Below are 26,818 nucleotides of genomic sequence, written 5' to 3'. Positions count from 1 at the left end.
AAATCTGCGGTCGGTGTGGCTGGCGGCCCCGTCCGAGGCTGCGCACCTCTTCCCTCCACACCACTGCCCACCGCTGGCACTGCCAGGGCCACCGGCGCGGGCGGCTGGCACGTGCAGACGGCCCCAGGTGCCCGGGTGTGTCAGAGCACAGGGGGGTGCGATGAGAGAGGCGGCATGCGGCTGGGGATCCCCGTAACTGCCGGCTCCCAGCCTCCCCGCCCACTGCTGGGAGGCCGCCACGAAAGCCGTTCTGGAGGGAGACGAGCTCGCGGGCACCCGCAGGCCATGCTCCAGAAGAGGTGCCGTCCTTCCCCCTTCCCCCGCCTCGTGCGGAAGACACGGCGAGGTTTCTTGTCCACCCCTCAGCTGGCCGGCCGGCCGGTAGGAGGCACTGGGACCCAGCAGAGGTGAGAAATCAGACACTGGGCTGAACCCGGCAGGGGAACCAGAGGAGGACCGAGCCCCCTCCACTGGGGCCCACCTCTCAATTTGTCCCCTAAAGTGCTGATGATCTAGGCAGAAATGGGGGCAGCAAGAAGAGGCTGGGGAGGAGTGTGGGCCTGGCCCAGAGGGGAGGTGGGTGCTAGCTGGAGACCTCCCCAGCTCACAGCGCAGCCACTCCCGGAGGGCCCAGGGCTTCAGGGACCCTGAAAGTGGCCTCAGTCCTACAGTTCCCCACAGCCTGCAGTGAGAGTAAAGGAAGGGGCCTAGAGGGCAATGAGGAGACCAGCTGGGTGACCTTGGGCTTGTCACCACCTACAGAAGCCTCTGCTGGAAGCCTGAGCCACAAGCCCAGTTTTGCCACCCTTAGAGGGAGGAGATCACAGATGAACAGGGCCTGGGAAAGCCCAAGGTGCCCACAACCACAGGGGACTGCGAACTCCCTGCGGGCGGTGCAGCGCCTCGCAGTAAAGGGCTAAGCAGGTCTCAGGACAAATAGGACCTCAGGCTGCCCGCCGTGACATGCTGCCCGTCTGCTCCAACGTGGCCTCCCCGAACCCTCCTGGTCATTCTGGCACCCGAGAGGCCGGCTTCGGTGCCACCAGCCCTTCCCAGCCTCTCTACGAAACAGGTGCCAGGTAGCAACTCCACTTCCCCTGGCAAAGTGTCATGACGTGGAGCCAGGTGCCCACCCCACGGCAGGCGGTGAGCAGAGGGGGCCGTGGCACGGGGACACCTGCTTGGCCCCGGGGCTGTCTTCAAATAGCACGGCCACCAGCTCAGCCTAACTACGCCTCCTCAACCCTGCACAGCATGGTCCTGATTCACAGGCAAAAGCTGCCAGGCCCCAAAGCCGGCATCTGTGGGGGGCTCTGCTGCAGAGGCATATGAGCCCTGGACGGGCGCTGCGGGGTAGGGGGGTGGCAGGGCACAAGCCAGGCCTCGGGCCTTGTGAACACAGAGCAGCGAGGCCTCTCTGGCTTCCCGAAACTCACCCCATCTTCCCCTAACCAACAGGAGGGTGGGCCCTGGGGTCGGATGCTCTGGTCAGTCACACACGGGCTGGCTCCCCGCTGCCCTGCCAGATGGCAGGCCCACCCCTGCGAGGGCCAAGCTGCTGCCGGCAGAGACCACAGCGCCGGGGCCAAGCTGCCAGGGGTGCTCAAGGCAAAGTGCCCACAGGAGGGACGGAGAGCACGCCTCCGTGTCAGAGGCCCTCGGCGCACAGGGAGGAGGAAGAGCGCCCGGCCACCGCGGGAGACACGCAGCGAGGTGCTCACTCAGGAGGACAGCCATCATGACGGCAGCTGCTACGTGACATTTACCACGTGCCAGCACTGTGTTCAGCTGACTCTAACCCTCACGGTTCCTTGCGAGGAAGATGTAATTCTTCCTCCCATTTAGCAGACGTGAGAATTGAGACTCAAAGTCCTGTAACCGAGTCTGCACGGCAATTAGAGGGAGCACCAGGGTTCAATTCCAGGCTGTCTGACTCCAGAGAGGGGCAAGGGGCGGGGGATGGGGGTGGACACGCTGGTCCAGGCCACAGCCCACCTCACCCCCGCCGCACCCCTCCTCCGGCCTGGTGGACCTGGCGGAAGGCCTCTGCACAGCAGCGGCCGCTGGGCCTTTGTCTGCAAGGCGCATCTCTCCAGCTGCTCCCAGGACTGAGTCACAGGCCGTCTCTTCCCTGGGTGAGCATACGAGCAGCTGCACGAGCCCGGGCCCTTGTGACAGTGCATGGAGGCACCCTAACAGTCACAGCGCGACACAGGTGTCCACCAAGGCTGCCACACCCACCATCACCACCCCAGGAGGACGAGCGTCACAGGTGAGTGGAGCAGAGGGGCCACGAGTGTCTGCACACACCCAAAACAGCTCCTCTTCAGAACCAGCCAGAGTTGCAGCCACACCTCCTCCAACGAGGCAGGGGCTTGCTAACAGGGCTCTGCGAAACAGGGCCTTTAGGGACAGCCTGGGACAAGAAAACGGCAGAGGTGAGGCAAACGCAAACGGCTCTGCCCTCGCCTCCCTGGCTTCACTCTCGTCGCCTCCACCCGGTTCTGGAGCGAGGGCGACAGCCCCTGGGCCACGCGCCGCCCGCGGACGCCCTGCAGAGCGAGCGCCCGTGCTCAGACAGACTGCGCCCCTGGGCGGCAGGGTGGGCGGCTGAGGGAGGCGGCCCGGGGACACCTAACAGACCAAGGCACAAGGCGGCACCACTGGACAGAGCACATGACTTTGGCCAGACTGATGTCATTCCTAGCCATTTTCTGCTCAGCAGAGCCACTGATTAACTCTTAAATATGTCCTCAAATCATGCCTGCGAAAGAAGAAACAGGTAATAGCTCTGGTGTATTTGGAGAATAAAAATCTTTCAAAATAGGGGTGCCTGGGATCTTCTGATGTTGGGGGAAAATGCTGAGAAGTCCCCACATTAGTAGAGCAGCCATCAGATGAGGGAGCCATCACACCGCAGAGGACAGAACAGCCCAGAGGGATCAGGGACCCGAGGCGGAGCACATGAGATGCCAGGGCGGGAAAGGTCCAGGGCACATGGAACTGCCCAGAGCAATGCAGGCGTCACACAAGTGTGAGTGAGTGTGGCCAGGAAAGAGAGAAAGGTTACCTGTGGGGGGAATGTGTATTTATGCGAGAGCGGGAGAGTATACTCCTGACAACGTGTGGTGTGCGTGTGTGGTCGGGGGGTGGCGCACACACATGTGCACAAGAAAATGGGGTCTGAGACGTGTGCATGACACGGCAAGCAGGCAAGTACAGTGTGAGACTGGGCATGGACACGTGTGGTCATGAGAACACGCGTGTGCACCATCGCGAGTGAACGCGGTGGGCATACAAGCATCTGGGGTCATGGAACCACATATGCCCCTAAGAGCACGCGGGCGCCATGGGGCTTATGCGGTGGGTGTGACCATGTTAGACGTGAGCACACGTGTGGCCTTGACGCTGGGCGAGAACGTGGGAGAGGAAGGGTGGGGATGACAGCGAAGAACTGAAAATCCTACTTGTTCCAGACGCTCTGCACCAAACAAGGGCCAAAGACTGGCGAGCGCCCCCAGGCCTAGGGCAGCCTGAGGGCAAGGAGCTGGGCCTGGCCACCCTTCCGCTTACCGCCACCAGCAGAGCCTGATGGGGCGGCACCACAGAGCCCGGGGCTCCATGTGACGGCGGCAGGCATCCCCAGGATCTCGCAGAGCAGAACGTCCACTACTCGGGGAGCAGCCCCTGGCCCACCCCACCCCCAGGCTCTCCACCCACAGCACCTCTCCTCTGACCCACAGCAGAGATACATCCAGCGCTCAGCCCATCCCTGCTCCCACCGGCAGGGACTCCTGCTTGGAAGGGCTCGGGAGGCCCTGCACGCCCACCCCCACACGACACGTCACTGTCCTCAGGAAGCAGGAACTCAGCATCAAGTGAGGGAGCCCTCACTGTCCTAAGGAAGTTGTTTCTTAAATTGAATAGAAACCCATCTCCCCCTTGAAATGACAGTTATCTGAAGACACTGGCCATGACATTATATCACACATGCGTCTACAAGAATCCACTCTGCCGATTAGGCAAAATAAGCAATAAAGGCCTCTAAATGCAAGTCAGTTATTTCCTCTGACAGGTAACTACAAATTATGCTGCACATAATTACTTTTAAAAATCATGGTATACATTATATATTTATGTAACTGATATAAAATGTATACTGTATCTCTGTTCAGAGTTCTAAACCTAAACTCATATACCATGCTTCACGGGAGATTTAGGAATGTTCCCTACATCCACTGCCCGCAGAATCTGATTCTCCCCTGAGAGGGCGCACCATGGCGCAGGGCCCCCAGGGGCCCCTCCGCTCCAGGTGAAACAGTCCTGGGTGCAGGGAGGTCCTGCTTCATTGAGCCCAGGGGACCAGAAGACAGACCTCTTCAGTTCAACCCACCGGTTCCTCACGCAGCTGACCGCCGCGAGTCCAGGACTGCGCTAGGAACTGTGCGGGAGATAAAAGGCACGTGAGACATGTTCTCCACCCGCAACGAGCGCAGAGTCTCCCGGCGCAAACACAGACGCAGGGGAGCAGCCCGAGCAGCGCGGGGCCAGATGCCTGGCCTCCGGCACAGCCTCCGGCACGGCCTGCGCACCACGAGGAGTCCGGCCAGAATGAAGCAGCCCCCGCTCCGGGCCAGAGCTGGCCTCGCAGGCCGGCCGGAAGACACCCGAGGACGGTGGGGGCTGCAGCGCGCAGTGCTGAGAACACAACGACGAGTCCTGCGTGACCGAGGAGCCAGCGGCCAGCGAGTCCTCCGGCTCTGTCTGCTGGGGCCTCCGTCATACCGGCCCAGCTCAGGGCTCCCAGCCACCGCTGGGTCCCCTGCCGGCCCTGCCCCAGGACATTCTCAGGGCCCAGAGGCCCTCTCAGCACAGCGAAGGCTGAGGGGGCGCCGGCAGCGGTCCCTTCGGCGTTTCCCTAGTGCCGAGGTCCCTCCGAATACTTTCTACTCTGATGGCCACACGAAGGGCCACGTTCCTGTGAGCCAGCACCCTATGCCGTCTAGAGCTAATTATAGGTCAGTGAGATAGCGGGCCAGAGGGGCACAGATGGTGACTTCCTGTGGCTGCAGTACACTCCCTCCCCTCCATTCCTCCTCGACCCTGAGTTAGCCTTCACTCCCTCTGTCCTCTCTGCCCCATGCCGACTCCTCCCCAGCACTCGCGCCACACACCGCTCCATACCACGTCATGTTTCCACGGCAACCCATCCAGGGGCCCAGAGCCCCAGGGGAAAGTGTCCCTGGCATAAAAAGGCTTCAGCTGCCTCCCCCATATCCTGAGGTCCCCTTGGCCCCCTCTGCCCCAGACCTGCTGAGCCTGCACCCTGCTTCATGCCACCAGAGCCCACCCTTGTCCTCTCCCCTTCCTCTCACCTGGGTATCCTCAGAGGCTCTGAAAGGACAACAGCAATTCCTGACAACCCTTTCCACCTCTAAGATTTCAGCGACCGCCTCAGGGGGGCACCTGCCCTGCCCCTCCAACCCCTCAGCACCCAGGGGCCAGGCCACCCACACCGCATGGCTCACACGTCACCACGTGCTTGGCAGCACGTGCCCACACAGCACTCGGGATGCGATGCCCCTTCTGCACCCTGCCCCCAGAGACCAAGTCTGCCGCTGGGCCAGGTTCCAGTACGTTCTTGGCCCCTAAAACCACTGTGTGATTGATTTGAGATGCCATTTAACCCAGGCAGTCTCCTCAGACCTCAGGACAAAGTCCTAGAACATAGCCAGGGAAAACCCGGGAAACTGCTCCTTTTGCTGCGGCGGTTTCCCCTGGGCCCATCAGGCTGCTGGCAGCGGTAGGGAGCGGGGGGTGGGAGGTGCCTGTGTGGGTGTGTGCACTTTCGACATTCCCATCGCCCCAAACTGCCTTCGGAAGACCCAGCACCCAGTACAGCATCTGGCACACAGTGGGTGCCCAGCAAACGTCTATGGCATGCCAAACAAAGTACCAGGGACCATTTCCCACACCTCTGTGAAGACTGAGGGGAGTCCCTGAACACTGGCTTCTGCAGGAGGGGGTCTCCACAGGAGCGGAGACCCCTTACTACTTGCTCATGGTTTAAATGGCAGAGCTACAGCCCCAACTCCCTGCCCCTCTCATGGACACCGCCAGCATGCCTCTCTCCAAAGGTGACATCAGCACCTAGTGGCGCTTGTCCTCCACCCCTCCTCCTCCAAGAAAAGCACCCACATTGCGTTTCCAAGTGCGATCCAACCTCTCTCTTCCTAGCCGCCACCAAGGGCTGCCGGACGCACACTGGGAGACGCCGGCATGCTGCAAACCAGCGCCCACTCTCACCCTACCGGTTCAGGAACCGCTATTCCTGCCCTCTTTTCCAGTTGCGCCCACCCTTGCCCCCACCTCAGCGGACGTCGGGCTGGTACTGCGCAGACAGGCATCTCTGGCACAGCCCGCATCTGACAGTTGGAGGATGGAGAGCTAGCGAAATTAAGAAGGGGTGTCGTGAGCGACGCAGGAAGGATGAAGAAGAGCTCCCCTCCAGGGAAGCACCAAGGCCTCAGCACCTCATGTGCCCCTCGGAGCGGAAGTGGCCCAGGAGCTAGGAGGCGCTTCTTCTCAGAATCTCCTGGGGGTGGAGGACGCAGACCGTCCAGTTTCCGCCAGAATCCTGCCAGCTCAGCCATCCTCCTCCGAGCCCGATGGATGAGCGCGAACTCCATGCCACCCCCGCAAATCCAGCACCGCCTCCGCGCTCACCCCAAGGGCACAGGACTGCCAAGGCCGGGGAGGGGCGGCAGAAGGGCAGCATCTAGCCTGCAGCATGAAGAGGGTCTGCTGCCCAAGGCGCACCAGACAGAGGCTCCTCCAACTATGCTAAAGCCGGCGGTGGGAAGTCATCCTCCCCCAGCCCAGGCTCTGGACGCTCACCTGCCCACAGTCCTCGAACAGGGCAGCTCGACTCGGAGGCCGTAGCAGCCAGGAGCCGCGGGGACCGCGGAGGCCCTATGCGTCCAGAGCCGGACTCCGAGCAGCTGCAGCCTGCGCGGCATGAGCCCCGCCTCCTCCCCGAGGCCACGCCCCCGGCCGGGGCACGGCCCACCCCTCACATGACCAGAGGCCACTGCAGCCTCCCAGCACCGAGCCCCGCCTCCAAGCCACGCCCCCTCCTCAAAGGGCTCGGGCTCCACCCGAGGCCACGCCCCGCCGCGGCACGTGACCTGACAGGCTGCGCGCAGTCTCCCTCCAGTGGGCGCAGCGCACACCGACCTCTCTTTGAACCACCCGGGTCCCCAAATTGGCCTCGGTCCCGTCCTTGTTGCCAGTGGTTTGTCACCTCTCGCACCAGCTCCCTCGTGCCCCTTTATTAGCTCTCCTTCGGTCATACCCGTTTTTAAGTGGAGAAACTTGAAATCCAGATGTTACCATAGTGTGCACTTAAGTCACTTGCCTGAATTCAGGCACCTGGCTGGGCTAACACTGTCACTACCAAAGGAAACGTCTATTATACACACATACTATGAAGACAGTCTCGATGCCAAAATTCCTGACAAACTTCCCTTACAGCTCCCCATTCTCCTGAATCGCTCCTTCCCATCTGGTGTGAGAAGTGCTGTCACTGCGCCTACTCCACCCTTCCAGAGGCCCAGCGAGCACTACGAGAGGCGTGAGAATTTTTTATGCACATGCAATGTGTACATATTTAGAGACACACATCCTACTTCAGCAAAGAATGCTGCAGTTGACATCACTGGCACATATAACCTTTCTTTTCTTTTTTTTCCTTTTTTTCAATGTGTCACTATGTGGCTTAGTCTCCTTATATCTTTGGTAGGAAGCAAGAAAATCGGAGTAATTCTGATTTGGAAGGTGAGAAATGAAGCTAAATTTATGTTGTTTTGTCTGACCATCAGAGCAAAATCAAGGTGTATATTTAAGGAAGTGAAAATTACAAAAAAGATTTTACAAAAGTAGTCAGTCCAGAAAGATCCAACTCTTCTCCAGGTGGCATGAGGGTCTCGTCACAAAGAAATCCTGGAGACACTTCACACCCTTTCCCTGACAGAAGATGATGCCTCCTAGCAAAGGCAACTCAGCCAGCGCAGAGGGAGCACTGAGGCCATGACTGCTGCTTTGCCAGGTGTCTGTCAGCGGTGTGCTAGAACAGCCCGGGCAGTATCTAATCTCTCTCTCACCATGCCGTGGCGTTTGATAAAGAAGCTCGGAAGTTGAGTCAGAACACAATTAGTAAGCCAAATCTATTGCACCCCCCTTTTACAGGTAACCCCTAAATGGGAGACAGGCAATCACCAGGACATCCCCTTCTGCTCGGCGGCATCTTCAGTTCAGGGAACTAGGGGTCTGTGTTCTTTCCTCCTGCCTGAGAGGGAACGCTTGATTGCAGACTTGCCAGGTGCTTTACAGTCCTTGGGTTTTGTTTTTATCATTCAAATACCCAAGTGGTGTTTTTCACTGGCCCAGGCTCACTTTCTCCAGAAGTAGCTTCAGCACCACCCTCAGTGTGCGGTAACGTTAGCAGTGAGCAGAAGCATTAAGCAGGTGCGCCCTGAGAACACCCCTTAAATAGCAAGGTAGGGAGGGTGGTGGGGAGAAAACAACACATCCACTTAGCAGTATGGCCACGACTGTGCCACGAGACTTTCCCGTGTAAAGAGTATCATCATCGGACGGCCACCTCGCGGCAATACCCAGCTGAGACCCAGTTCACTGGCTGAACCGGGGGGGCGGGGGGAGCAGCAAGCTCATCTTGTGAGCAAAAACAGAACCGCCCGCCCGTGCTGCTCTCCTCAGAGGGCGCCAGCTACAGAAAGTCCTCCGACCACCAGGACAACGGTGTTGCCGCAGGGACGACGCGTGTGATGAGGCGCCAGAGCCACAGAATGCTTACGGCTCAGGAGCCTGCTTGCGACACGGGATGCATTTTTTTAATGGCCTTCGGTATAATAAATATCTAACAATTTAATGAAAATACCACTATCTTTCCCGCAATAACTTTCTTGGTTTCTCCTACATTTTACTTAGAAACACATATTTAAAACTCTTTCATCAATTGTATATACCTTTTAGGCTGGATTAGGCATACCAAAATGAAATTTTTACTCACCTTTACTTTTTATCTACATGCGCTCTGCCACCATCTACCTATCAAAAAAGAGAGTGGGGGGTGGGGAGCGCGGGGAGAGAGAGAGGCTGACGCTTCTAATTGTGGTATAGAAAAAAGGTATGGGTAGGAATCCTGGCTCTGCCATTTACTGGCTGTTACGGCCTTGGATAAGTCACCAATTCCATTTCCTCAACCACAGAATGAGAACAGTGTCACCTACCTTGCAGGGCTGTGAAAATTAGAGATATTACGTAAAGTTCCCAGTGCAGCACCAAGGACACAAAGTCATTATTGTCACTACTCTCAGCCTCATGCAAAAAAATTTCTAAAATCCAAAGTTGGCAAATGAACATTTATACGATAAATATCCAAAAATTACTTTTAAAGAAAGATACACAAGGCAATCTTATAAGATTCCGAAAACCCTGTCACCTGCTTTATTTCTGGAGAAGGGCAAAGGGACAAAATATTCACATGAATTGGAAGGGCAGCTAAACTGGAAGCAGCAGCAGCGACAATTCTAGGCCTCTCAGGTTCCTCTTATCCATAGGGAATGCTGAAACTTCCTTGTTTGGAGATTGAAGAGTTTAATTTTCCCTAAAGCAAGATTATCCATTTTCACTAGGATAAAAGAATAAAGAACAAACTCAATAGCACCAAATGAGGTTTAACGCAGAAAACAGGGCCAGGTTTCTCCTTTCAAATAAAATTTTTACATTAAAACATGTTCAGAAATCATAGTTGTTTTTCCTCAATTCAACCCTTCTCCTTCCCCTCACAGGAGCCCCAGGAACCAAAGAGCACATGCATCGCTAACCAGATATACAATCCAGCTGCCCCTTCCACACTGGACTGGTTACCAGTGGGCTGGCCTAGCTCAGGCCCGCCCTCAGGGACAGGAAGCAGTGACTATGCTCTCAGGGAGAACGGGTACTGAGGGTGCCACCAGTCAAAGAGTCGAACGCTGTGCACCGGGTCCAAGATGACCTGCACGCCCTGTTCGCTGCGCAGCTTCCGACCACCGCGGACAGGAGAATCTTGGAACACCAGTCTCACACGATGATGCCGCATGTCCGTGCTCACGTTGATAGTAAACTGGGAGGGAAAAGCAAATTCGGCACCCAAAATAAACAACCTTGTTATCGTACAATTCACTGTGAAATGAGACAGTCTAGACAATATTTACACCAATACCAATGCCTTTGCAAAGATACAAACAATTAAGGGTGGTTTTATAAGTTCTTAGCTTCGATTATGTAAACTATAGTAAAGAACACCTCTCAGGCAGAAGACTAAATTAGGGGTACATGCACAATGACTACCACCAAGGCCAACTTTTAAAAACCGGGTTAGAGCTATAAAGGACAACTGGAAAGGATTTTGAGGAGACATTGCTGAGCAAGTCAAATAGGATGCATAAAACATACACGTGATCCCTTTTTTGTTTGGTAAAATACACCAGAATATCTCCAAATATATTTATGTATATGTAGGTCTGTAAAGGACTGTATGAGTTTGATGTACATGGAGTATAAGTAATACACAACTGGGTCACTGACATGGCTTAACCTACAGGGAGGTGAGAGGCCCCTACGATAAAAGGACTGTGTATGACATCACCTCAGAAACATGATATTTAGAGACTGGGTGCATTCATGTACATGCTAATGGGCTCATTAATGAACAGTCCCCAAATGGTTAATTAGAGTCTTAGGTTACTGGAAGACTAAGTCACCTTTTCTCAATGTATTTATGCATTAGTTAAATTCGTTACAAGAAATACGCATTACCTACTTTACCATTAAAAAAAGAATAAAGCTGTTTTCAACGTGGAGGGGGAACTCCATGTATCTCCGAACATAAGCCCAAAAGACAGAGAAGATAAATTACATGAACTTTCCAGCTGTCAATCTAGTTAAAATTTTTTAAAACCTGAAAAATATGCCAGAGGCATAGTTATTGTTTCTTAGCTAGGCCTTGAGGGGTCAAAGCATCCCCCTGGGACAGAGCTGGTCACCCTACATTTTAATCCTGCATTTACGACACCACATGCATGCCTCGAGGTGCCCACACACAGTGCTCACACGCAGCCTCATCATTATCCCTGTGGAACACTGTTTCTCAGACGTTAATGATCACTACACAGGAGATGCAAACACGTTCCCTTGGCCATAGAGAAGAAAGCAGGCAAAATGCTGTCAGACGTAAATAACTCCTCCACAAATCTCTCTGCTCCTAACATGCCAGTCTGCTTTCAGACTCTTTTTATCCTTTGTCAAAGACTTCTTCTTCAGTGGTTAAACTTACAGATTGCTTTCAAACCGCAGGTACAGTTAGTCTGTGAAAGAGCTGAAATGATATCCTGTCTCCACTTACCAGCGTGAATATCATTCCCATGACGATGGGAATAAAGATGAAATTGAGGGTGGTGACCTGCAGGAGGCAGCAGTCCTGGTCTGGGTTGGTGTGAACATCTTCATACTGAACAGGAGGCTGCAACCCGCCTCCACACTTGCTCTTTAATCTAGGGGACTGAAGAGAACTGACAATTAACCTAATGGCTTAGAGGAAACATTTATGGCTCTAAGATTCTACCAATGAAAGTCCTATGGCTCAACTAACGCTGAGACCCACTTTTCTGTTATCTCTTCTTTCATTATGTCCATATTGGTTTCTATACAGATCAAGGAAAATTGGCCCTTTGAAAGGAGGGGCAACCCCTGTGGATGAGCACTGTGGCTGCGGTGTGATGCTTCAGTCAGTGACAGCATCTCCTGCCAATTGGCAAGAACTGGAGACTTAGAGCTCTATCAGAGGCTCCGGTTTGAGAGACTATAAATATCTTGTGATCTGTCAAACTCCAAAGAACATCTGCTGTACAAGGGAGACAGAAGCAGAAGAGGCCAACTAACTCCAGGCACCATAAAATAAGGGCCACAAGTCTCAGAACTAGAGGAAATCAGTGCGCGCTCCCCTGCGGGAGTTCTGGTCTCAGGGTATACACCAGACCGCGCCACAGCCCCTCCCAGAGAGGCCTACGGTGCACTCCCTACCAACAGCTAATGGCCACCAGAGATCTTGTACATCTTGTTAAAAACAACGCTTGAAGCCAAAATTCTTCTCTGGAACCATGTTTTCTAAAAATCAATGAAAAAATATGATTTACTTTCATTACAAACTTATCTGTAGCTCACCTGCCATCAAGTGAGGGATAACTAATTGTACTCGTAACGTGTCTCAGCAGTGAGATAGTAAGTAGGGGGAGAGACGTTAGGAATGAGGCTGGTGAGGAGAAGCAGCGATGCGAAACGGACCCTCGCTGCGGCCCAGACCTCAGGCACCGTCTCAGCAGCAGGCGGAGACAGCGGCGCAGTGTCCGCTCTTCCTATCAGGGCCCTTTGGCAGTCCCTCTCCTCCCGACTTCCCTAGCGCGCCTGACATAAAACCACATAAATTACTGTTGCTTACAAATACATTTGCTTTGAACAACAACAAAAAATTTAGGCAAATAACCTCGGTACATCGATATAACAAGTTTTCTCCTTTTCCCTACTTTTAAAAAGTCTTCAAACATAAAGAAAAGTTAATAGTGCAGTGAAGTCCCGTGTACACCCTAGCACTGGATTTTTTGCCATGTTTGCTTTCTCTCCCCTCTCACTGTATATGCACATATAAAAATCACATGCACTTTGGGGGTGGGAAGTGCAAAACCATTTGAAAGTGACATTGACACTCTACCTTTATTCAGCATGAAAACACACACTTACGTATAACCACGATATCATTACCACACCCAAGAAAATTAACAATAATTTCATAGCATCTATTAGCCATAGCATATTCAAATTTAACTGTCCCCCAAAATATCTCGTACACCTCTTTGTTCCCTGATCCGGGATCTACTCAAGGTTCTCTCTGCATTAAACTACTATATCTTCGTGTATCTTTGATATAGAATACTTTCCCCTTCGTTTCCTTTTCAAGGCAATATTACAAGTTTTGATTTGAATAAGGCAATTTCATGCCTAGTAAAATTTGTCAGAACAAGATATTACATGGAAAAGAAAAAGGAGATGCAACCACATACCTGCTTTTTGAACTTGAAGTTGAATTCCCACATTGGTTCCTGTCTGTTCCCAACAATCTTTCTGCACCAGAAAAGTAAGCACTGTAAGAAAATAAAAATAAAATAAACCAAAAATAAACAAATAAAAGACAAAAGAAAAAAAACAAAATAAGGTAACAAAAAACAATCAGCAAAAACCTTTCTGTTTGATAGCTCTGAAGCCAGCCACAGTCCCAGTGCGAGGATTTTACTTTGGCACAGATAGAGACCCCCTCCAATTTGACACTGGTGCAACATGGAATGAGACAATCGCAGGGCTATGCAGGGAGGGGAAGAGGGACCGATGTCAGTCAACCTCAGAGGCTGCTGAGGTCGACCCCTGTTGTTCTCATCTTTAAAGAGAGAAACGCGGTCTCCAGAGACTGGGGCACTCTGATTCGCAGGCCACTCCTCTGTATCGAACCTTAAGGGCAGCCGGGAGCCACCAGGCAAGAGGATAACCACGGCAGGCAGCGAGGGCCGGCCCTGTGACAGGGCAGCCACCCAGGACCTGCTGAGAACAAACAGCCAGTGTGGAAACGACAGAGCCGAGGTGAATTCCATCTAGAGTGAGCCCCTCAGTGAAAGTCAGGCTACAGCTAAGGTTAAGCACAAGAAGTTAAGTACCTCCCAGGGGATAAGGGGTGGGTCGTCCGCCGTGCCAGCTGTCCTGCCCTTCAGACATGCCCTGCACGTCCTGATGTTCCATCAAAAATAATGGGCTTGGCTTTAAGGGGCAAACACTTCTGCTGCCATCACAACGGCTCCAGTGTCCCACACAAGCTATGCTACTGAAAAGAGAGAGAGGGAGAATCATATACGAAAAGCTGGAGTCCAGGAACATGGGACAACTTCCTTTAGGCATGCTGGCAACTCCCTGAATGCCAGGCGGTTGTGGTTATACAAGTGGCAAGGCCATGCGTGGGACACTTGCCACCGCATGAGGTCCCACACCCTCTTCAGGAGATCTCGCAGCAGCCAGGTGGCCTGGGCTTATCATCTGGATTAACACATTGGTCATCATTCCACATTGGCTTCTAGTGCCCACTTTTAAAACGTAATTGCAGTGATACGAGCGTGAAGACATGGCACTCAGAGTTGAGGCAGCAGCACTTGCATTGTGCACTGGAGCCGCTAGGATGTGTCAAGCATGAGTTTGCCCAATGCTGCTCTGCTTCCAGCAAGTGATTCACACCTGGCCGGTTAGCTCTGGGATGACCCCCACCTCATCACAGTCAGTCTGATCCTACCAAATGTTTCCGGGGAAGGGAAACTGCAAACGTGACGTCATGTGCTGTCCGCTCGCATTGCAAGCAGAAAGAGCTGCTGGGTGAAATTCTACTCTTGCCCTGTATTCATCAGCCAGCGGCCCTGACCACCTTAGTCTGCAACCCTGGGAGGAACCTTAAAAAATAATCTTGAAATGAACAGTACCCTCTAATCAATATGTGTCAGGTAACATTACCACATGAGCTAGACTTGGGAGAATCATTATAACGTCCAAAGCACAGAAACGAAATCCAAAGGAATAGGAAGTGCTACAGAACACCAGATTTTGTGCAGGTACAGAGTAATAAAAATTACCCACAACCTCAAAAGCTATAAAATTTAGACAGTGATATTCATTTGAAAGAAAAGGGGGGATGATACATCAACATGCCTAAATAACTGTATCTGCCATACTCATCTAGCTGGACAAAGGTGCGTTCACTAGGTATTTCATTAGGGAGGAGAAAAGGAAGAGAATGGACCAAAGGCTGACAGACCTGCTTACAAATAAGAATGCTACCAACTTTAATATGATGTCTGAGTACAAACTACTGAGAAATCCCAGGGTACAAAAAAACAGTAAGGGAGCAACGTCCACATCAGAGCCTTTGAAGGAGGTCAGCAGGAAAGGGGAATCCCCGGGGTCAAGGTCACATCACAAAGAGAAAATCAGTAAGCTGTTTGTGTTATACCTTCGTATCGTACTTCAAGCACCTCTTCAGATTTACGGTTTACACCTACCATCTGAACTGTGCTCTTCCTAACCCAAACCATCAGGACCATCCAAAGTGGTCCAATGTACGATGCACACAAGTAAATTAAAGAAAATAAGGAACGTGCTAAAAGCACGAAAAGCTTTAAGGTAAAGACAACATGAGCCAGGCCCACACAGCAGGACCATCTTGGAGAAGTAAAACCCCTGAGCTCTGGAAATTTGCATTAGTCCCCTAGCAGCTTGCCACCTAGAGACCTAGACCTCCATCCCCATCAAGGAAGCTGGGACAAGCCAAGATAACAGGCCTGCCAGACAAGAGCCCATCAGTTAAACCCTGGCACCAACTCTCACTTACTTTGGAATTCTTTAATGTGCTGGGCGTGCTTTCTGGAATGGCTGGGTTTTTGGAGATTCGAGCAGCAAATGGCTCATACATATGGTACAGAGATCGGATCACACACGCCCGGAGACAGCGCAGCTTCTCCATGGATTCTGGGCGCAGGCGCACCGGCAGAGAGGCATCCAGAGTGTAGTGCCTGAAACAAGACACATTACTCCTACCAGTGTGTGGCCTGTCCACCTGCCCCAGGTCAGTCTCCTAGGACTCCTGGTCTCTGTGTGACTGAACTGGACTCCTCCCTGACCAGCACGTAGTTTGTCCCCAGTGCTTGCACACGGTCCCTTCATTTCTCGGCTAGTTGTACTTCTTTGCTACGCGCAGCCCTGTTCATACGCATCTTATAACCCTGTACTACTACATCCATTTTAACATTTCTAATCCTCATTATTTCACCCTAAAAAAGTGCAGGTCTCTGCAGTGCTATGACATACTTCAGACCCTCAAAAAGAACCTGTACCGGAGAAGAGCCACCAAGTCCTCTCGTCACATGTTTCAGCTCTCTGCTACCTCAACATCCCTTCCTATCACATCCTTACTGTCTAGACTTCATCACCCAAGGTCGAGAGCCAGCCCTCTCGGTAACCATACTGTTTGTTCATTCTCTCCTCAGCAATAACCCTACATGTAGGGCAGCGTAAGCACCAAAACTACATGATACTTTAAGATGACTAGCAAATCTAAGAAATGAATCTACTTGAAAAGTAGGCACCTGCAGCTTTTGAAAATTCTAGCTAAGATAACCCTGAGGAAAGTAAAAAACTGTTCTTTCTGAAACCTGAAGTAAGACTCTTTGCTGCAAGTGGACACGGGATCAGGGGAGGGGTCAAACACAGGGAAGATAATTACCTGGGTGAATTAATAACATCAATTTTAAATCAGAGAAGGGCTCACACAAAAGCACAGAGTAGACAATGGAAGGTCACCAATTGAGGCCCTGCCACAATAAACCACATGAAACCAGCTATGCAGACAACAGAGGCAGCAAACTGGGGTCGCACCTTCGGTACAACCTGGTCCAAAAGGCAGCAGTACAAGTGACAGTCCAGGCATTCTTACAAATCAGGGAAAAATTCACAATGTCTTCAGGACGGATATAGGAGGCCAGCAAGAGCCAAATGTCCATGGGGTACTCTTCTCCTCCAGCCCCGTCCAGGTCTTCTGAAACAGAGAAGAAGAACTATCATCTCCAACCTTTTATTATACACCTACCTAAAGATCCTTAATCACTTCAATTCTCCCAGGGCTTGCACAGTTAAGGTTTTAAAACAGGTCCAAGGAAGCACCTCAAACACATCATTTCCTGCTTACTCTAGCTGCTGGAAACTTTTGCTTCCTGTTGCCCAAGTGAACAGGTCTGTTCTTAAGGCTTTTATTTAACAACTATTTATATGCTATTTTGAGTACCTTGCATATGTTAAATCCTTCGATTCTAATAATTCTTCAATGGAAATAAGGAAAATTTTACTGTGTCATCTTTCTATCAAGAAAACAACCTTCCTGCCTAGTCAAGGTAAACGGAACCCAAGTTTTCTGACCCCTAATTCCAGCTTTGCACCAAAAACTCTGCCCTTGATTTTCCTCACAGCTCCATCCATCAAACCTTTTCTTTGGTTCAGTCATTGAAGAAAAAAAAAAATCTTAAGACGGTATGAGGAAATCTCAAAGTGCAAACTAAATAAAACGCCAGGTGGGTTACAGCATTATTTTCATTACTCAATAACTGCCTGTAGACACATTTCTTTTCTTCTGGTCTCTCTCTGTCCCATCACCAGTTTGAATTATGATCCTGGCCACAGGGTCAGTATTCAAAGATACTGTGACAGCGCATCCCGCCTCCTCCCCCTCCAGACCTCGTTAGTGTTAGTTCTCCTGACTCTGGGGTTCATTACACATCTCAGGTTCAAGTAAAAACTCACACTCCATAGAGACCTTGAGTCTGGGTTAATCCTAAAGCTAGCATTTAACTCAGATCCAGTCATAGAACTATCCGAAATCTAGCTTTCTCCTTTCTCTTTCCTGGCCCAAAGCCTGCCTCTGCCTCTGCCTCTCTAGCTAACTGCTTCCTGCAGTTCTAGGGCTCGATCAGGCTCCTGCACCAGGTGCTTCGTAACACCAGCTGGCACCTCAAAGATGACATCCTCTTTTTTTGGTCCCTTCCCTTTCTAGTAATCTCTAGTGACCACTTAAAGCTCCAGCTACCATGTCTGGGCCTCAACTCCTCCCATATTAACTCTCTCTCCCTGACAGAGAAGGCAAAAGACTTTCCTCCACTATCGGAATTTCCTCCATGGAGACCCATCAGAACTTAGGCAAAGCAGGGAGATACTAAAAGTTTTGTCTTTTGGGACAAAATTCAGTAATTACTGAAGAACTGTTTCTTATATAAACTATTAAGAAATTTAAAAATGTAGACAGTGGAATTAGTAAAGACGAGCTCCATGGAAACAAGCCATGAAGGACATAAAGAATTTTGATAGGCATGGGTTCAGAGAAAGTATTCCAAGCCACATAAACAGCTAACATGAAGCCCAGATACTTAGAAAAACAAAACATATGAGACAGCAATACAGAGACAAGTCTAACAAGACTCTGTTATTAAGAAATTACTATTAACTTTTAAAAATGTAAGAAAAAAATTTTTTTGAGAGTATTTATCTTTTGGGGATAACTACAAAAACATTTACAGAAATAATAGGATATCTGGAAACTGTTTCAAAATAACCCTGTGTGTGTGTGTTTCAGGATGGGGGTGGGGGGAGGTGAACCAAAAATGGCCATGAGTTGATAACTGTCAAAGCTGAGTAAGAGCCACACGGGATTCATTATACTATCCTCCTCTCCTCTTTTACATATGTTTCCTTAGAAAGAAGTTAAAAGAAAGAAGGAAAAAGAAAAACCAATCTGACAAGAATGAAGGAATCTAAAAGATGAATTACAGTGAAAAGTCTATAAGCTACAAATCATATATGATACTGGTGTCCTAAGCACATAAAGAATTCTTACAACTTAGTAATAACGACATAAAAAACCCAACTTAAAAAAATGGGCAAAAGATTTGAATAGACATTTCTGAAAAGAAAACATAAAAATGGCAAATAAGCAGGTGAAAAGGTGCTCAACATCATTAGCCACCAAAGAAATGCAAATCAAAACCATGATGCCATTATTTAAAAAGTCAGACAGTAACAAATGTTGGCAAGAATGTGGAGAAACTGGAACTTTACGACATTGCTGGTGGGAATACAAATGGAAACTTCAGAAAACAGTTTGGCGATTCTTCCAAAAGTTAAACATAGAATTACCATGTAATCAAGCAATTTCACTCCTACCCAAAATAAATAAAAATATATATCCACACAGAAATTATCCATGTGCTCACAGCAACATTATTTAGTTATAATAGCCAAATAAAAAGCAGTAATAAGGAATGAAATACTGACACATGCCATATGTGGAGGAATCTTAAAAACGCTATGTTAAGTGACATAAAGTAGACACAAAGAGATCTTGTATTATGTAATTCCATTTGCATAAAATGTCCAAAATAGGCAAATCTATAGAGACAGAAAGTAAACCAGTGGTTGCTAAGAATGAGGAATGATGCTGATAGGGTCGGGAAGATAGAAATGCTCTAAACCTAGATCGTGCTGATGGCTGCACAACTGTGAACATACTGAAGCCATTGACCTGCACGCTTTAAAGGAGTCTGTTTTATCTCAATCAAGATGTTTTAAAAATCTATAAGCCATTCTGTAGAATGTATCTGGGAAAAAAAAAAAAAAGACCAAGATAAATCTCTAATAGAATGGTGGTGATGAGTAGGGATTTCAAGAGAGAAATTAATAACAAAAAAGTGTGAGGTATGTCAATATTAATTTCAGGTTCTAGAAGAGAGTAGTATCACTGACAATAACTGGTATAAGTGCAAAGCAATATCGGTTCATTAATTTGTTGATTATTTCAGTATATTTTAACACATACAGGTATCTATTATCTGATTCTCAAGTAGAATCTGAGACACATATTTATTCATTAGCTTCCCCCTAACTCTAGCTGGTCACCAGAAACACTTTAGCTTTAAGAACAGACACTTAAAAGCGCATATCTAGCCTTAGCTGAAAGGAAACTAGTTATCCACAATCCACATATGTGGGAAAACATTTTTTGTCACATCTCTGCTTCCTTATACCTTCGGAAATCCAGAAATATGAAGGCTTTTAGTTTTCCTGTTGCCACATGGGTTTGACTCAATGATGATGTGTGCTCAGTGAATGGCCACCACAATCGAGGTCTCAGCTCCAGGAAGCTCCTGACTTGTACCAAGCCCCTTTCCTCTCCACTTAGACAAAATAGAAATCCCAGTATAGTAAACTGTGCCCCCCTGCTAAGGTCCAAACTGGTTCCCCGCAGCTATCAATCATCTCTGGTGCTACTGAGAAAGCGACAGCTTCGAGTCATCGCCACAGACAAGACTATTAATCCAAAAAAGAACAAGCCGTGTACCTCTGTGCCTCTTGCTTTTCTTTTTTCTGGAGATGGCTCTCTCATGGATGCTCTCCTCCTGGGCATCCATCTCATCACTGCTGTCGATGATGTCACAGGGCTCGCCAGCCCCAGAAAGAGCTTCCACCGCAGGAACCTGAGAGGCTTCCAAGCCACAGAGAGATTTTACTAGAAGAAAATAAAGGAAGAGTGAAAAGGCAGAGCTCCACCCAGACATACTAATGGGTTAGGCAGGGTATCAGCATTCACGAGGAAATTAAAAAAAAAAAAAAATCAGAGTAAAAAGAGCTAAGGCAGTGTGAGAGTCTGCTGGAAAAAAAAAAAAAGCTAAGGATCTAAAAAGCAAGAGAGCTGAGCATTTAATATACAAAAAGTTGGAAAGTAATGGGCCAAGTAACTCCAAAGTTAAAGAAACTGACTCCTGAAGAAAACAGGAATGCATCATTCTTCCACTATAAACCCCGCAGGATAAAAAGGTAATTGCTTTTTCATTTGCACAAATTCTGAGGACCAACGTTTGACAGGAGTTGGGCCCATTCTACCGAGTTCCTGGGTTGGAGACCGTAGGTGTCATAAAAACCCAAGTCTCAGAGAGAGGGATACGTGAGTAAAAAGCTTGAAAACAAGGGCAGGGAGAAGGAAAATACTCCAAGGTGATTACACAAAAAAGCAAACTGCAGTGTAATTGGAGAGTCTCTGTGAACTCCGGAATGAGGGCTGGAAGCCAGGAAGAAAGTGGTGGGCAGCCCAGGAGAGTGGGCGATGCCAGGGGGACGACGTTTCTGCCTGGGGGCTGCGAGCGCCCCAGGCGACCCCCGCCCTCCCCGGAATCCATGTGCGCAGCCACCAGCGTGGCACACAAGTCTACGGGAGGCTGCGGAGAAAGCGCCGAGGCCGAATCCCGAGCAAGCAAACCACCCAGCTCCATCCTCACGGCTCGAGTCGGAGGAGACCCGTCGGAAGCCTACCTTCCTGCTGAACTGCATTGGCGACGGCTTTCTTGACCCGCCCAGATCTCACGACGGCCGGATCCGAGTTGGCATAATCCGCCACGGTCACTGAAAAAAGCAGCAACCCTCAAAGAAGGCGGCCTCCTGTCCCCGGGCCCCTCCCGCCGCGGGCAGGCGCGCGCTCGCCCCGACGCGTCCAGCCCCCTCCCGGCCGCCTGCCCAGCCTTTCGACACTCAAGCCCCGCGCCCACCTCGACCGGAGCAGGCGTCGTGAGCCCGGAACTTGAGTCGCTTCCCTCGCTTGGGCATGGCGGCCGTGTCAGGGCGAGCCCGGCCTAGCGGGCCGGGACCCCGGGCCATGTCTCGGGCGCCAGGGCCGGCTCCGGCAGCCGCGGGACAGCTCCGCCCGGCTCCGTAGCCATCCCGCAGCGCAGGCCGCGGCTCTCGCGAGGACTCGGCGAGGCTGCGCGGCGCGGTGCCAGTGACGTCACTCCCGGGAACCAATCACCGCCTGGCCTGGGGGATGCGCAGCCTGCGGCGCCGGGGCGGCTGCCGCCGCTCGCGGTCTGGGTCATCACGGGCGCCGCTTCGCTTAAGGGGTTTGGTGCCTGGGGTCTGGAAGCCACACCGTGTGTTTGAACTGACTCTACAGCCTGGCCTCCCCGATTTATCTGCGACCACACTCCAGGGCACTTCACCAAAACGCACCTTGTCACCTTCGTGCTCCCACTCAAGCTGCGCAGACCGAGCGTCCGCTAGTCCAACGTGGGTCTCTTAAGTCTTCGAATTTCTTATTCAAAAGCTATAAAACCGAATTCTCAAAATGGGAGGGGGGGGGCGTCTTAAAATCTTTTCGATCTACTACCATCCTTCAAACAAAAAGCACTAGGAAGATTGATGAGGAAATAGTCTTTCCTTTGTATTGAGACAGGAAAGTCAATAAGATCACAGAACTGTGAGGGAGGATCTGAGTGGTATCACTAATACGAATAAGGTACCTGGTGTCCCAAGTTATGTACTTTGTCCCTCCCAAACCGTCTTGAGAAGCATAGTTTTTAGGAACCAGGTATCCGACCTGCTGGATCCACCGGAGTGCTTCCCTAAGGCGTTTAGGAGACCCCCCTTTTTAAATCTAATTACCTAGTATGCAGACTTTCCTTAGGAGCACACCACTGGCCTTAAACTAACAGACTATTACCAGAGGTCATGCTGGTAGGCTTGCATCAATTAAAAATTATAACCGAAACTGAATATAATTGACAATACTGAACTATTCTAAGTCATAACAAAACAAGGCTCTCACAGACTGTTAAAATTGTTTCAAATAATTTTTCCACGTATACATAATTCATGTCGTAGTCCAGTTCAAAATGCAGCCAGTAAGTGCTGAGCCTTCTCATTTCAGTTATCAATAAAAAATTCATAAGGCCCAATGCTTGTACCTTTCTGTGGCACCTTCTTGTGGCACCCTGTTGAAAGCACTCAGGCATCGGGACTGGAGGAAGCCAAATGTGCAAAAGACACAGATCTTATTAATATGCCACCACTATCACAAAAGTTAAAACTGAAAATGTCCTCTCATTTTCAACAGTATAACTACTATTTTAAAGTACTGGATTGAATTGTATAATTATTTGTTTCATCTTTCAAAATTTCAAGAGTGAAATCTTAAGCAAGGCTCCTCAGACTCGTAAACCAACAATTTTTAATTAATGGCATGTTAGCTTCCAGACCCAAAGATACAGGTTCTCTCAAGAGAAAAATTGTAAGTTACTAAAAGAACTTTTATATCTACATGCAAGTGGCATCTAATTCTTAACCTAGCTATTAGGAAGAGGGTGGAAAGAGAATGTTCTAAAATCTTTTTCCTCAACAAGAATGAACATTTAAGGACAATACATAAGTGCATGTAGCATTAGGATGCTATCTTTCTGGATTACATCCATCCTACTTTTATACTATATTATATCATCCTTTATTTTGTGCTAATAGTAAATGACAGTGGTGGTGTTTTTTTAAGGTCTTTTGTCAAAAATGTTTCCCAGAAGTCTTTTAAATTGAAATAGCCTGTGAAATCCTAATACCTAGGAACCATTGCTTTGGAGCCATTGGAAAAGTATTCCTTCTGATTTGAAAAATATATATCATATTACGATTTCCTATAGTGTAGTGTAACAAAATAATATAGAAAAGTTTAAAACAAAAGTATGGATTCTGCAGCCAGACTTACCTGTGTTCGAAAGTCTCTGCCATTTATTATGTACTTACCTTTGGAAAACTTAATCTCCTTGGACTTCAGTTTCCTTGTCTATGAATTACAGATACTAATAACCCATTTTAGAGTTATTGAAATAATTCATTAATTCATGAAAAGTACTTAAAAACACACAGTAATCACTCTATAAATGTCAGCTATTTTGTGGTGGTAACAGTTAAAATTGTGGTGGTGGTGGCTGTTACTTAAACTGCACAGGCCTGAGACTTCTTGCAGGCACTCTGCACACAGCAGGAGAGCCCACAGCCCCGACTCCAGGGCCCACAGCCCTTTGGAAAGCCAAGGCAGGGACAGCAGTTACCTGAGCTCTGAGACTCGGGCCCCTGATGACTCGATCCTGGGGCTTGCCTGGCCTGTCCTCAACAGGGGACATGCCCTCAGCTCCAGAGGAGCTGACCGAAGCTCAGGCTGACACTTATCCTGCCCCCGGCTATAGGGGAAGAGGAGGGTATTGCAGCGGCTGGGCAGGGGCCAACTATCTCTGAAAGCAAGGCCTATCTGGAGACCTTCAGGGACAAGCAGAAACACTCCTTTACCCCTGCCCAGGAAAAGAGTGAGTTTGTGGGAGGGGTGTTCGGACTGGGAGGTCAGACGAGGCATTCCCACCAGAAAATGAAGGGGGTAGGGAGGGAGCCTGGGCCGGCATCTCGTGACGAAAGCAGGGTGCTCGGGGCCATGCTGTGGGACTTGGGGCAGTTCACGCTCCTGGGTGCAGGTTCTTCCACCTGCTGCCCCCCAAATGACTAACAAGACGAGAGGTCCATGGAGGCCCATTAAGGAGTCATCCCATCGTGAAGATCTTCCTCCCCGCAGAGAGGGGAGGAAGGACGTGAGGGGACCCGGAGGGGGCCGAGCGCAGAAAGACAAAGACTTGCTGGGCACTGGAGTGCCAGAGTCTTTGGGCAAACTCGAACCCAGGTCCGGCTGACCCGTGGCAGCGGAAATAACTCTGGTCAAAACCAGGTTAATTTGCCACGCCAGCAACTCCCCCGTCAGAGAGAGAGCCCCATCCTTCATAAAGACTCCTGATAGCCTTTCACAGGACAGATGAAGTAAGCCACTCCATAGCCCCTGACTAGAGTAATCTCTCACCCAGAACATACTCTCCAAGGGAAAGGAAATGTGAATTTGTCACGAGTACTGGCATAAGGGCAGGGCAGAGAGGAGTGACTCTCCGCATGTAAACCAGACTGTCCCAGGCAAGGAGAAGTGTGTGTATATGCATCCTAATTCTGATTTCGGTAGGCTAAAATAGATGACAGTCTGATGAAGGGAAGACACAAGACAATCCTTTTGGCTTCTGAGGGCCAGAAAAAGGGAAGGAGTCGCCATGAACTGGTTCTTACCTACACACAAATTTAACACCCTGAGGTCCTTCCGTGAAGGCATCATTGCCCTATCTGGAGTAGTGACAGTCTTGACAGTACTGTGATCATGAAGAAGGATTGGACTTTGGCTCACATCGAAACATCTATCTTACTCTATTTGGGTCGCTATAACAGAATCCCACAGACTGGAAGCTTATAAATGACTTTATTTCTCACAGTTCTGAGGGCTAGGAAGTCCAAAACCAAGGTGTTGGCAAAGTCGGTGTGTGGTAAAGCCCACTTTCTGGTTCATAGAGGGCTAGGGTTTTTTGTTTTATTTTGTTTGCTGTGTCCTCACCTAGCAGAAGTGAGGGAGCTCTCACTTCTTTAATAAGGGCACGAATCCCACTCATGAAGGCTCTGCCCTTAAGACCTAATCATTTCCCTAAAGCTACACTACCATGTCCAGCAAGTGGTAAATCCTGCCATGTCCAGCGCGGCTCTGGAGAATGTACCAGAGTGGGACCAGTGGGAGATTAAGAAAAGAAAGAAGACAGAAAGCTGGGATCAGGAGGTCCACTGTCCACTGATGGTGGAACAATGGCACAGTTTTATTTTTGCAGGCTGCTTTCATACAAGAGCATACAGTTGCTGGCTAGGATCAGACCATCCTCTGCACAATCACCCAACTCACACCTGCTACGATCTTCCACGGCTCCTCTTCTGCAGCTCCTTCTCACAGCTATGTGTGTGGTCCCTGCCTTGGAGCAACACCGCATTGTTCCTCATCAGTTCGTGCTTCCCCATTCTTAGAAAGGAGGCCAGGCAACCCTTGGTTGACTTCACAGATTGCAAGGACCTTGTCAGCTTACAGTAAGCTCTCCACACTACACCTCCAAACACCATCCTTTCGAGGGTTAGGATTTAACATACGAATCTGTGGGGACACATGTAGACCACAGAATGACCCAAACCTCCAGTGTGCCAAGGCTGAGACCTCGCTGGAGCAGTTTGCTCATTTGCTCGTGTATCATCTATGGATGCTTACACGAAGCAAGAGCCAAGGTTGTATATCTTATTTCCCAGTCTAAAACGTTTGTTGTCCGGTTAACTCCCAATGTGAAAAAATAACTCTCATCACGGCTGGTGATAATGCAAACAGACACAATCGCTTTGAAAAACTGGCAGTGTCTACCACAGTCGAACACCTGTAAGTATTCTGCTGGAGCAGTTCCATGCCTGGGTACATATACGACAGAAATACAAACACGTGTCACCAAGACATGTTTATTAGTGTATAGGGGAGCATTATTTGTAATAGCCACAAAGTAGAAACAACGCAAATGGAGGTCGTTAGCAGACTGGGTAAATATCTTTTGTCTAGTCATACAACGGAACTCTAATCAGTGATGAAAATAAACTACTGCTATCACGACAGTATGGAAGAATCTCACAAACATAACGCAAAAGAAAATAAACAAAAAATACGTACTGTATGACCCCATTTATATAAATTCCTGAAAGAAGTCTCGGTAGTGGTTACCTCTGAGACGTGGTGAGTGGGAGTGCTTGGCTAAGCCGGTCCAAGTGCAACACAGGCTGGAGAGACAAGGCCGCAGCTGCGCTTCGATACATTTCCAGACTCCTGGCCTGCGGGCTGCCTGGACCACGAGGGAAGGAGCCTGGTGCCAGGAACTGCTGATCAGACCCTCACCCTCAGGGTCTCTTCACTGTCCGCGGCCACTTCCGCCCTCGCTAGCCTTTTCCGGCTCCCGGGTTCTTAAAAGTACCCGCCCTTTCCGGGCCCGCCCCTCCGTCCTTTTTGGGGGCTTGTCAGGCCCAGCCCTTCTTCCCCGCCACTGCCGGGCCTCTGTTTTTGTCAGGACCGCCATTCCGGCCCCACCCCTTCCGGTCCGCCCCATCAGGCCCCGCCCCTCTGGCCGCCACAATTTCCGCGTCCACCCTTTCCGGGCCGCACTTGCCACTTCCCACCCCTTCCTGGACCGCCCCTCCGGCTCCGGCTCTTGCCAGGCCCTGCCCCTTCTTGCGCCTCAGCACGGCCCGGCCCCGCCCTTGCCATCTCCTCATCCCTTTCGACCCGCCCCTTCCGGCCCGCAGGTGTCAGGCCCCACCCTTTCCTGACTCGCCCCTCCGGCTCGGCTCTTGCCAGGCCCCGCCCCTCCCCAGCCCCCCGGCCAGGCCC

The 26,818-nt window shown here is 50.2% G+C and overlaps 2 protein-coding genes and 1 long non-coding RNA gene across 6 annotated transcripts in view; all 3 read right to left on the bottom strand.

Moving 5' to 3' along the window:
* PPFIA4 (PTPRF interacting protein alpha 4) overlaps positions 1 to 7,028 on the bottom strand; it is a 35,298-nt gene extending 28,270 nt beyond the window's left edge. For all 3 annotated transcript variants that reach the window (XM_036235539.1, XM_036235540.1, XM_036235541.1), the window contains exon 1: positions 6,898 to 7,028. The gene's annotated coding sequence lies outside the window, so the exon portion shown is untranslated. The remainder of the gene's footprint in view (positions 1 to 6,897) is intronic.
* A 2,472-nt stretch (positions 7,029 to 9,500) lies between these two features.
* TMEM183A (transmembrane protein 183A) lies at positions 9,501 to 21,478 on the bottom strand. 2 transcript variants are annotated; one of them, XM_016130781.2, is made up of 8 exons: positions 21,285 to 21,478; positions 21,052 to 21,141; positions 20,084 to 20,251; positions 16,579 to 16,738; positions 15,536 to 15,716; positions 13,179 to 13,259; positions 11,468 to 11,623; positions 9,501 to 10,186 (listed from the first exon to the last, which is right to left on the bottom strand). In XM_016130781.2, the coding sequence occupies exons 1-8, from the start codon at positions 21,391 to 21,393 to the stop codon at positions 10,001 to 10,003; spliced, it is 1,131 nt and encodes a 376-aa protein (XP_015986267.1). In that variant the 5' UTR covers positions 21,394 to 21,478; the 3' UTR covers positions 9,501 to 10,000. The 2 variants fall into 2 exon arrangements, with proteins under 2 accessions (XP_015986267.1, XP_015986268.1); XM_016130782.2 differs by having other exon boundaries at positions 16,579 to 16,735.
* Positions 21,479 to 25,087: 3,609 nt separating this feature from the next.
* LOC118613380 lies at positions 25,088 to 26,464 on the bottom strand. The gene is made up of 2 exons (XR_004955451.1): positions 26,108 to 26,464; positions 25,088 to 25,854 (listed from the first exon to the last, which is right to left on the bottom strand). It is a non-coding gene; the product is annotated as an uncharacterized LOC118613380 (long non-coding RNA).
* Between the last annotated feature and the right edge of the window lie 354 nt (positions 26,465 to 26,818).

Source organism: Rousettus aegyptiacus, unplaced genomic scaffold (genome assembly GCF_014176215.1).
Source record: "Rousettus aegyptiacus isolate mRouAeg1 unplaced genomic scaffold, mRouAeg1.p scaffold_m13_p_18, whole genome shotgun sequence".
NCBI classification, from domain to species: domain Eukaryota; kingdom Metazoa; phylum Chordata; class Mammalia; order Chiroptera; family Pteropodidae; genus Rousettus; species Rousettus aegyptiacus.
This window is presented reverse-complemented; position numbering and strand designations above follow the sequence as displayed.